At 40.8% G+C, this 10,165-nt stretch overlaps 2 protein-coding genes and 1 pseudogene across 2 annotated transcripts; all 3 read right to left on the bottom strand.

The window, feature by feature from the left end:
* Positions 1 to 412: 412 nt before the first annotated feature.
* LOC149379349 (mitotic spindle checkpoint protein MAD2 pseudogene) lies at positions 413 to 1,556 on the bottom strand (annotated as a pseudogene).
* Positions 1,557 to 1,734: 178 nt separating this feature from the next.
* On the bottom strand, positions 1,735 to 2,690 carry EMB3136 (Ribosomal protein L10 family protein). Its single transcript, XM_089604488.1, has one exon. The coding sequence runs from the start codon at positions 2,598 to 2,600 to the stop codon at positions 1,923 to 1,925; it is 678 nt and encodes a 225-aa protein (XP_089460614.1). The 5' UTR covers positions 2,601 to 2,690; the 3' UTR covers positions 1,735 to 1,922.
* Positions 2,691 to 3,962: 1,272 nt separating this feature from the next.
* Positions 3,963 to 7,461, bottom strand: LOC149379347 (peptidase M1 family protein). Its single transcript, XM_089603358.1, has 5 exons — positions 6,727 to 7,461; positions 5,788 to 6,112; positions 5,320 to 5,553; positions 4,909 to 5,235; positions 3,963 to 4,444 (listed from the first exon to the last, which is right to left on the bottom strand). The coding sequence occupies exons 1-5, from the start codon at positions 7,389 to 7,391 to the stop codon at positions 4,148 to 4,150; spliced, it is 1,848 nt and encodes a 615-aa protein (XP_089459484.1). The 5' UTR covers positions 7,392 to 7,461; the 3' UTR covers positions 3,963 to 4,147.
* Positions 7,462 to 10,165: the final 2,704 nt, after the last annotated feature.

Raw genomic sequence — 10,165 nt, 5'->3', positions numbered from 1 at the left:
GGGAACAATTATGGGAGTAGTAGCATACATTTTTGTAATAGCTGAAATAGTCTATAGATTGTTAAAATTGGAATATAGTTTAACAAAAATTCAGACGCTCTAATGAAATTAATCACTTCAGAAATTTAAAGACAGATTATTGTACTATCAAGTGTATTTTCTTCACTTTAGGTCAAAGTTTCATTTAATACCAAAAAAAAAAGACAGAAACATTGACTTGGTTACACGCTAATCGATCATGTAGCTCAAAATCAGAGCTCGACTATGGATCAAACGCATAAAATAAAATGTGATCTAACTCTGTACATTTTTTTAGCATGAGTAACATACTGATAAGCATGGACCGAGATCGTAAACCTTGTTCATTGATGTGCCACGCCTATCAGTTCGTATTCCTAATGATTCCCTATGTTCATACAGAAATTCTCAGTTGAATCTCTTCGTCCGAGTGGTTAAGTTGTTCACTGAAGGCTAATTTGCCCGAGTGGTTTTCCTTGAACATCTTGGTCTCAATTCGGTTTTGCCCCCAACATATTACACCAAAGAAATCAGCTGATACAATTACACTGGGACAATTCCATATGAGCCAAAACGATTTTCTAGAGATCGTCATACCACAACAAACCATGAGAATTCTATAGATGTACATCTCGCAATATGACAAATCGATCACCCTAAACCCCAGAGATCTGTCTTTTCTTCTCCACACTCATGTGGAGTTGAAATGGACATGAGATTATCACGGAGAGTTGTCTCTTGTTCAAGAAGAAACTGAACCGTGTATGCCTTCTAAGGAGGAGAAAAACGGCTCATAAAGTTAGAAATCCAAGGTCCACTGACAAAGCTTTTTTTTTTTTTTTTCTTTGAACATTTTTCAAGTGTTTTTCTTTCACTTCCAATGGGGTTTTCCTGAAAACCATACATGTTCGGAGTCTATTTCTCATTCACGACCAGAAAATGAGAATACCATCTTAACAAAAAGAAAATACCCGCGATCCGCCCACATAACAAACACGTGAAAAATGAAACTGGAGAAGAAGAGTAAACGCATAAAAATTGAAAAATCCAATCACTATGTGTCACACTCTTGTATTACACTAGAGTGTTGACCTAAAGAATCTTGGTATCAAATGACTGCAATTTCACATCATTATCAGTATACGCCAACACATCAAACAGACGAGTTCCGTCGAGGCACGGTAAGTAAGTGATGCTCGAGGCGATCTGTCTCGTGATTGCTTGAATCTCCCTCATTATTTCCTTGTCGCTCTTTTCCCTCGAAACACCTTTCTCGACGACTTCACTATCGGTTTCGATGTTAAAATTCCATCTCTGAAGGACTTCACTTGTGGCCGTAACATCAACACAAAAACAACTCTCTGTAATTTTTCCCGACTCAAGCCATTCTGAAAGCTGTACAGTCAGATTGGAGACGAAATATTCAACTCTCTCGCCTCTAGTGAGCAACATTGGAAGACCATACTTCTTCACTTCCATGAAGCTCTCTTTTGGATATACTCCGCGATTGTAGAGAATACTATCCGCTCCGTGGCCAAAGGAAAATGGTAATAATAATGTCTTTCGTTACTGCTTTGGATTTATAAGCCATTTTTGAGCGATTAAAGAAATCGCATTGAAGGCCGTTCTGTTTGTTTACATTCTACAGAGAAGGCTTTAAAAAGAAGAGGATCTCTGTCAAACACCTGATGAGAAATTTTGTGATGATACAATGTGTGAACACATAAGGTACAAATGTTTGTACATTGGTCATATTCCATTCAGTTCAATCTCAGTGTATACATAAGAGTTCATCTCATAAATTTCACTACACACTACTCCAAATACAATAAACAAAATCATCATCATCAACAATACAAAAAAAAAAAAAAAGCAAACAAAACAAACAAACTTACATGGCATTCCTAATTACCAGCTTCCTCTTCAAGCTTGGCCACGTAAGCCTTGAGAAGCAAGACGATATCCCTCGCCGGAGCCTGAATGGTTCCGACCAAGGCCGCGGACGGAGCTTTAATGGAGCCGAGGACACGGGCGTAGAGCTCGGCGCGAGTCGGGAGAGACTCGAGCTGCTTAAACTCCTCGGGCCCGTAGAATTTCCCCTCGAACACCGCTCCGGTGAAATCATTCCCTTCGAGCTTCCTCTCCTTCTGAAAAGCCCTGTAAGGCTTAATGGCCGCTGGGATTTCATCACTGTGGACGAAGAGCCACGCGTTCATGCCAGTCATGCATGGTTTCAGAGCCTCCCATTCTGTTCCTTCGAGGGCTTTGTAGACGAGCGTGTTCTTGGCCACCACCAGGGTCGTGGACTCCGGGAGAGTCCGACGGAGGTCTTGGAAGTGCTTGACGGTGAAGCCCTTGTAGCTGATTCCGGCGACCAGGAAGCAGTTTTCGAGGTTCGACTTCACGGTCTCCACTGTGGCTTCCTTCTTCGTCCGAGAGATTGCGGACTGGATCGTCAGAGTTCGGGCTCGGGTACGGGTCTTGGCGGGGATTCGGGCGAGGAGGGGGTTCGAGGTGGGTCGGGATAGGGTTAGGGCTTGGGACGACGACGGTGCTGAGGGAAAGCTGAGTAAGGCTTCCATCGTAAGAAAAGAGAGAGAGAGAGAGAGAGAGACTGTGTTGTGTGTGCTCTGTTATCTTCTTATCCTAACCAGTCGAAAACGAAGAAAGAGTGTTTGGGAGTTGTCGTTTATGTAGCTGGAAATGAAAACGGACACGGACTTCATTCAGTGTCGTTTGCCTTTCAAGTTCTACGTATATAGCTTGAGGATTAGGATTGCATTGCATTACTTAAAATTAGGGCTGCGGTCCGGTCCAAAACCGGCAAAAAAACTAGATCAGACCGCTTAAACGGTTCAAAAAAATCCAAATCGGATTGGACTAAAAAATTGTGAAAATCGAACCGGACCGGACCGTTCAAAACGGTCCAGTCCGATTTAAACCGTTTTGAACCATTAGGACCGTTTTAAACCGTTTAGACCGGACCGTTCTAGAACGTTTTAAATCGTTTGGACTGTTCTAGAACGTTTTAAATCGTTTGGACTGTTCCAAACCGTTTTATATGATTAAAACGAAAAAAAAATCATTAATTTTTCACAAAAACAAAAAATATATAATCATGTACGGGAGGGAAACACATGCACAAATGCCTAATTTGACTAGTTGGACATTATTTTTTTTTAAAATAAACCGGTCCGGTTCGGTTTAACCGTATTTCAAAAAAACGGATCGTTTGTAATGAGTAGACCGGACCGGACCGGATGAAAAAAAAAACTGTTTTAAACCGGACCGGCGGTCTAAAAATCACTGATCCGATCCGGTTTACAGTTTTTACATTTTTTTTACGCCGACCTACTTAAATTTGCTACCTTTTATTTATTTTTTTAATATAGGGTAGATAGTTAATATTATAGTATTGAATGATGGTATTTTTTGTAGCTTAAAAATTAATATAAACCAATTCACAGTTTATAAAGAACGGACTGTTATGCCAATTAATAGGTTCACCTATTTTGTTGTGAATGCGCCGGCGCTATCAGCGCGCTTACACTCGTCATTTTGTTGTAAACAAACATTTTCTTGTGTGTGGTGGTATCGCACAACATCCAAATGTTGATTACTCTGTTTATATAATTTTTATATGTTTATATAGCTTGTGTGGGTCAGTCAGATGTTCAAGGTAGACGAAATCACGGGCATGGAGTGATTCCACTGGCGACCATCACCTCGGAGAACACCACGAAGAAGCTCTCTAAGCCTAAACATCCCTGGGACACCATTGCCGACAATAAAAAGCTTTTGGACGACGGTTAGTGGGTGAGAGTTCAAGAGAGGTTTTCAAGTGACTGCTGTTTTGGGGGAGACAGATAAAGCTTAAAAGATGGGAACTTTAATGAGTGGGATTATTGCGGGTGTGAGAGCTTAATAGAGAGAGTTCAGAGTCAGATCCGAAGAAATAGTTTTACTATTTAGCACCCAAAAAACAAAACATATCCTCGCCATAATTGGTTTTAGCAACTTTATTAGCTGGGAAATGAGCATAAAAGGAGGAAGGAAGCAACAAGAGTGAAGAGGGTCAGATAATAATATAATTCATAATTTATTTACACCAGATTTCACTCTCTTTTTTTTACAGGTGCTTGCTCAAGATAGCCTCGACGACGCCTTGAGCGATTGGGTGGTAACAGTGGCGGGCATCGGCGAAGACTCTATTGGCAAAGATCTTGTCCTCTTCGTTTCCGTTGGAGTTGACCAAAGCGGTGTAGAGCGGGCGCAGATACTTCATCCTCCCAACTTCCTTGAGAGTTTTCTCAACCTCCCCGTAGTACTCCCTGCACTTCGCCGGAATCGCTAATTGAAAGAACGCCACTTTCACCTCGTAGTCTTTCGACTCCGACAGCCTGTACCGCGAATCCAAACACAAAAGCTACAAAAAAAAAAAGAGGATTCAATTATGCGCTTAAAGTCCAGTTCCCAATCCTTGTTTAGGTCTTCTCTCAAAGGTAAGGACAAAAAAAAAAAAAAATAGTGGTGAAACTAGATATCTTCCAGTGATTCAAGTCAAATGAGTAAACAAAAGTATAGAGAATGATTTTTTTTTTTTTTTAGTTGTGGCGTCCAGGTTCCCAATCCGTTGTTGGGTTTTCTGTCATCAAAGTTTAGGACGCCAAAGAAAATGTACCGAAACAAAATTGTAGAGAATGAATTTAATTTTAATTTTTCTTTTTATTTTTTTTATAACCGTAGCTGACTAAAATCCACAAGGTCCTGGCATTATCGAACCGGAGACTAACAAGGTCCAAAGAATCACACTTACCACTACACCAACCCGTTGGGGTTGAGAATGAATTGAAATATTTGAGAGAGGAAAAACCTTTTTTTTTTTTTTACCTGCGAAGCGTCGATAGATTTGGGCAAGTTCTCCAAGTAGAGTTCCCACTCTTGCCCACGCCAGTCCGCAACCTCGTCCTCCCTCGGCATTCTACCGAGGTTGAACTCGTTGGCGAGGCTCAGAATCTTTGTGTATAAAGTGGATACCGGTTCATAAGCATCCGGAGGAATACCAGTGCCCTCAGTCCACAAAACCAGGTCAATCTCGTTCTCTATGCCTGGAATGTTAGCCTTCAGAAACTCCAGAAACGTGTCTGTGTCGATCGACTGGAACTTGAACGTCTCGATGTATTTCTTCAAGAACTCGTCGAACGCGGGCCTTCCAATCTAATAAAAAAAAAAACAAAGCAACATTAATACCCAATGCAACCGTTGCGAGAGGATAATGAAGACCTGTGATATGAACAAAACCTGGCGCTCGATCCGCCAAAGGAATTGAAATCCTTTCTCGTAGGGAATTTCGGAATACACGTCGTCCGGGTCGACCCCTTCCTGGTTTGTTTTCAGTTTGGTAAACTCCAACCTGTCTTTGAATCTCTCTACCGTATCATTCAAGCCTCTCCAGCCGATTCCGATATTGAGTACGGCTTTCTCTTCGCCTTGCACAGCCTCGACGATTCTCCTCTCCGCATATGTTGTGAAGCCCTTGAACAACAAATCAAAAGGCATGATTATTTATTCTCCAGGCAGAAACAACAATAGACGACCTGATCTTAAACCCACTATATTAACACATATTTATATCTAAAAAATAAAAAACGTAAACAATACGCATTCATTTTGCTAAACTTACAAGCACAGAAAGCAGCGACTCTTATTACTACTGAAACTACTGAAACACTGTAATCGTATTCGAATGAAGTTGTGATACATGTATACCTCGTTCAGCCAGAAATGGTCATTGTTCTTGTTGGTAATCAAATTTCCGGTCCAGCTGTGGGCGAGCTCGTGGGCCACGACCTGAGCGCCGGTGGCATCGCCTTTAATCACGGTGGGAGTCAGAAACGTCATCCTGGGATTTTCCATGCCGCCATAAGGGAAGCTCATCGGCAAAACGAGCAAGTCGAAACGCTCCCACACGTACGGCCCAAAGAGCCTCTCCCCTTGAACCATCATCTCCTCGGTCCCCGCAAACTCCCTCGCTGCCATATCCAACAGCCCCGGAACCGCCTCCGCGTAGACCCTCGTCCTCGGTCCCAAATCCCTGCACAACCCCAAACCCGTTGAACGCACAGATCTAGACTTCCTTCCCATAAACAAAACTCCTCCAAATTTTCATGCTATTCTATTATTCAGCCTAACCATTACTGGTTTGCGATTTCAGCATGATATTAGAAAGCAGATACAAAAAATTACTGCTGTTTTGACTTTGCGGTTGTATAGAGTTCTTATAAAGTCTCTTTAGTCACTTTTTAAAAAAAGAAAAACTTGTAACCATTCTTTCAAGTCAACATACAGCTTATTGGTCTATTTCTTCTCAAGTCAAAATCATGAGTCATTTTATTTTGATATTTATGAAGCCATCTCTTGCTCGAATGAGAATTTATGATTCAAACCCTTTGCTTATATTTTAGAAAACGGGAAAAAGAGGCAAAAAGTTTCGAACTTTGCGGAGTATAGAGTTCTTTAAACTTTCAAGTCTCTCGTCAGTTTTTGAAAAAAATTCTCGTGACTATTCCTTCAAGTAAACATACAAGCACGACTTATTGGTCTACTTTCAAGTCAAAATAATGAGTTATGTCTCGGTGAAACGGTGGTAGAAATCACAAACAGAGGCAAAAAAATTCGACCTTTAAGTGGGCGAAATGGGACTAATACCTGAAGCCCAATTCTCCGACGGCAAAGGCGAACAAGTAGGGCGGGATGGGCTGGTCCATGACGAAATCCTCGACGACACGGCCGTCGGAGCACCACGCGCCGTCGCCGCAGGGCACGGAGGCGCCCTCGCCGGGGAAGGGAGGACGTCGGTCCACGTGGCGCGCCGACATGACGGCGGAGAGCTGACGTGGCACGTTGAGGCGTGCGGAGTAGCGGACGCGCGCGGCGGGGGTGTCCTGGCACGGGAACACCGACCGCGCGTGGATCGCCTGGCACTGCGTGTACACGAACGGGCTTGTCCCGCCGGAGGTCTGCGGCGGCGACATCCACTGGAGGGCGGAGGAAGACGGCGGCGCCGAGAACGCGACGCTGAACTCCGACTGCCCCGAGAGGGAAACCTGGAGGCGGCGGCCCTTGATGGGGTCCGGCGGGGAGAGGGAGAACGGGATCGCCGCCGCTGCGGCGGAGGAGGAGGATTCGGCGACGGAGTGGATGGAGAGCGAGCGGGTGTCGAGGGACAACGCGCCGGAGTAGGGGCCGGGAAGGGAGAGAACCGCCGTGCCGTGGACGGTGGAGGACGCGAAGTCCATGTAGAGGGAAAGAGATATGTGGGTCGCGAACGGCTCCGACGAGTCGGCGTACGAGTGTGGGTCCACCGGCGCCATTGGAAGGTTCTAGGGTTTTGTTATTTTGCAGAGCGCAAGGTTTTTAAGAAGTTGAAGAAGAAGAATAAAATTGATGTGAAAAGAAAAAGAAAGAGAGAGATTTGTTTTGCATCTGTACCGTTGATTTAATGGGACCCACGATAATTGTCCCGCTATGATTATATTAAACTTTGTTTGCTCTGATTTGTTTCACGATGATTATTCTTTCGTTTTTCCAAAGGAAATTTGGAGGGAAAATACATTAATAAAATGAAATATTCTTCTACACTAGAGTCAAGAAAGAAGTACAAGTTACAAATTTTTCCAACTAATGAAACCAATACAAATTTTTCTTTTTTGTTTGTTTATTCGTGCACTATTTTAAATATAGATAAACAAGCATGTTCTTCGTCTAATGGGAATTTTGTAGGTGTAAAGCACTTTAACGCGAATAAAGCACTTCAATTATTTTCATTTCTTTAATAAAGTGTGTGATATCTACGAGTATCGATCCTCGGACTATTTAACTCGAATCCTAAATTTAGACGATTTAAATTGGGGTTATATAAAAAAAAAGAAGCCGAGAGAAAAAAAGAGAGGAAGACGAGGAAAAAATTGGAATCATCGGACGAACAACGACGACTAACGAAATCAACGAGAAAATGTATGTTTGTAACCGATTTAATTCACAGTTAACACGATTTTCTCATAGGGATGTGTTTATACGTGATTTTTTTTATTTTTTTGTTTATGGGTTGTTCTTCTTCGTTATGAGATGGTTTTTTCCGTTGAAACTAAGTTCACAATCCGGGAAAAAGAGATGAACTGCATTTCAAAATCGGAGGGAAAAAATTGGTGCTCACGCGCGCGCTCTCTTCTCATGGCTCCATAGACCCAACGCCTACATGTGGAACACCATGATTCGAGGTTGTTACATGGTCCGGATTGCAAAAGCCTGCGAGAAGGCTCCGGCGCCCAAGGAAGATGGGTCGGTGATTTGCGTGATGAGGAAGATGAGTTTCAATGGTTTATTGGTTGTATACTGTATATTCGTGTAAATACAAAGCATATTTACAGTATATCCGTGTAAATACAAAACATATTTACAGTATATTCATTGTAAATACAAAGCATATTTATAGTATATTCGTGTAAATAAACTTAAAAAAATTCTGGAAATATTTTGGACGTTCTAAAAATATGACTATATGGAAGATAAAATAATATCAATAAATGAAGAATATATTTACAGATTTTACCATAATGAATTTCCACGAAAATAGAAACTAATTAATTAAAGTCAACGCTGAAAACTTCCAAATACATAACAATAAATGCGCTGGAAACTTTCAAAATCTGCTGGAAAATTCAAATTTCAAATTTGAAAACTTCCCTATTCGGTTTCAATATTTGATTCGAAATTTTTAAAAAAATGCCTAATTAAAATAGCGGCCGAATTAAATAAAGGCAAATGTGTAAAACTAATTCAATTAATAAGATGTCACGTAAGTAAGATTGCTATTTACTGGAAATTAACAAAAGGTTGGCTAAAACTAAATTGGTATCGTTTAAGATGGCTACGTAGCCAATTATTTTTTTAAATTATTATGGAATTTTCAAACAAATAAGTAAACAATTAAAGGGGGAAAGGGTGAAAGTGTTGAAAATCTAAAATGACTAACAAAGGAAATTAAATTAATAATAAAAGAAATTAAAACTTATAATGAAAGTGAGGAGTACTGGCTCGAAGGTATGGTTGGTTATTGAGTTCAAAACTGAAACGTAAAGCTAAAGATTTCTAAGATTACCTCTCGCAATTATCCACTAACCTCGCTTGAGTCGCTAGGGACCTAATATGTTGACGATCTTACGCCTATCAGTTGAGGCTCTATTAAAACAACGTATCGCACTACGTCCGAGGCTCAAACGGTTATACCACTCCTCTAATTTTTCTATAGATCTATGTGGACTAATGATGGATTGAGTATATTTCTCTTGTCTTTACCATCTCGGTCTCAAAACAAGGAACAAAACTCACAAATTAGCTAGATAGCTAAACTACCTAGGAGAATGTAAAACACTCACAACCTATGAAATGCCTTTTTTACTTTTCTTTCTTGAAGAACACTTCTATCCTAAGCCATGAACCAACTTACATAGAGAACAACTTAGATGTGATGCACATAGAGAAGAATGTGTGCGAAAACTTACTCGGGATATTTATCAGCATTGACGGGAAGGATAATGACACCCAGAGAGCGAGACAGGATTTGGAAGACTTAAAAATCAAATCTATTTTACAACTGAAAAAGTGTAGGAATAAGTAGTTCAAACCGCAAGCTTCATACGTTCTGACACCGACGCAAGCTTCAAAATTTACTATCAAGTACACGTATCTATAGCAATGGTAATAAAGCAATACTCTACTTGTGCTACACAACGGTAACAACGAAATCCTATAAAATCTCAGTTCACTGCGAAGAAATTGAAGGAATCAGAGTCTTTTTCCGGTAAAATCAGTCTGATGATGAAAGGAAGATGAAGACGACAAAACGAGGTATAAAAGAGGAACCGTAATTATAGAGTATTTCTCGATTTTGTTTTCATTTTTTACTTCATTAATTCTAAAAGAAAAACAATAAATTCTATACTTATCAATTTAGTGGTTATTTAACCCCAAGACACAAGATTACGTTAACGAATTAGCTAAAAATTACAAAGTTTAATAATATTATTAAAAAATCGCCTATTAAAATAAATGGATATTAACGTAGGGATAATCATTGTTACGAGGA

Source organism: Urtica dioica, chromosome 12, assembly GCF_054948205.1.
Source record: "Urtica dioica subsp. dioica isolate 48M chromosome 12, U.dioica_male_clone48M_v1_H2, whole genome shotgun sequence".
Lineage (NCBI taxonomy): Eukaryota > Viridiplantae > Streptophyta > Magnoliopsida > Rosales > Urticaceae > Urtica > Urtica dioica.
The sequence above is the reverse complement of the archived record's forward strand: the minus strand, read 5'-3'. Positions and strand labels throughout refer to the sequence as shown.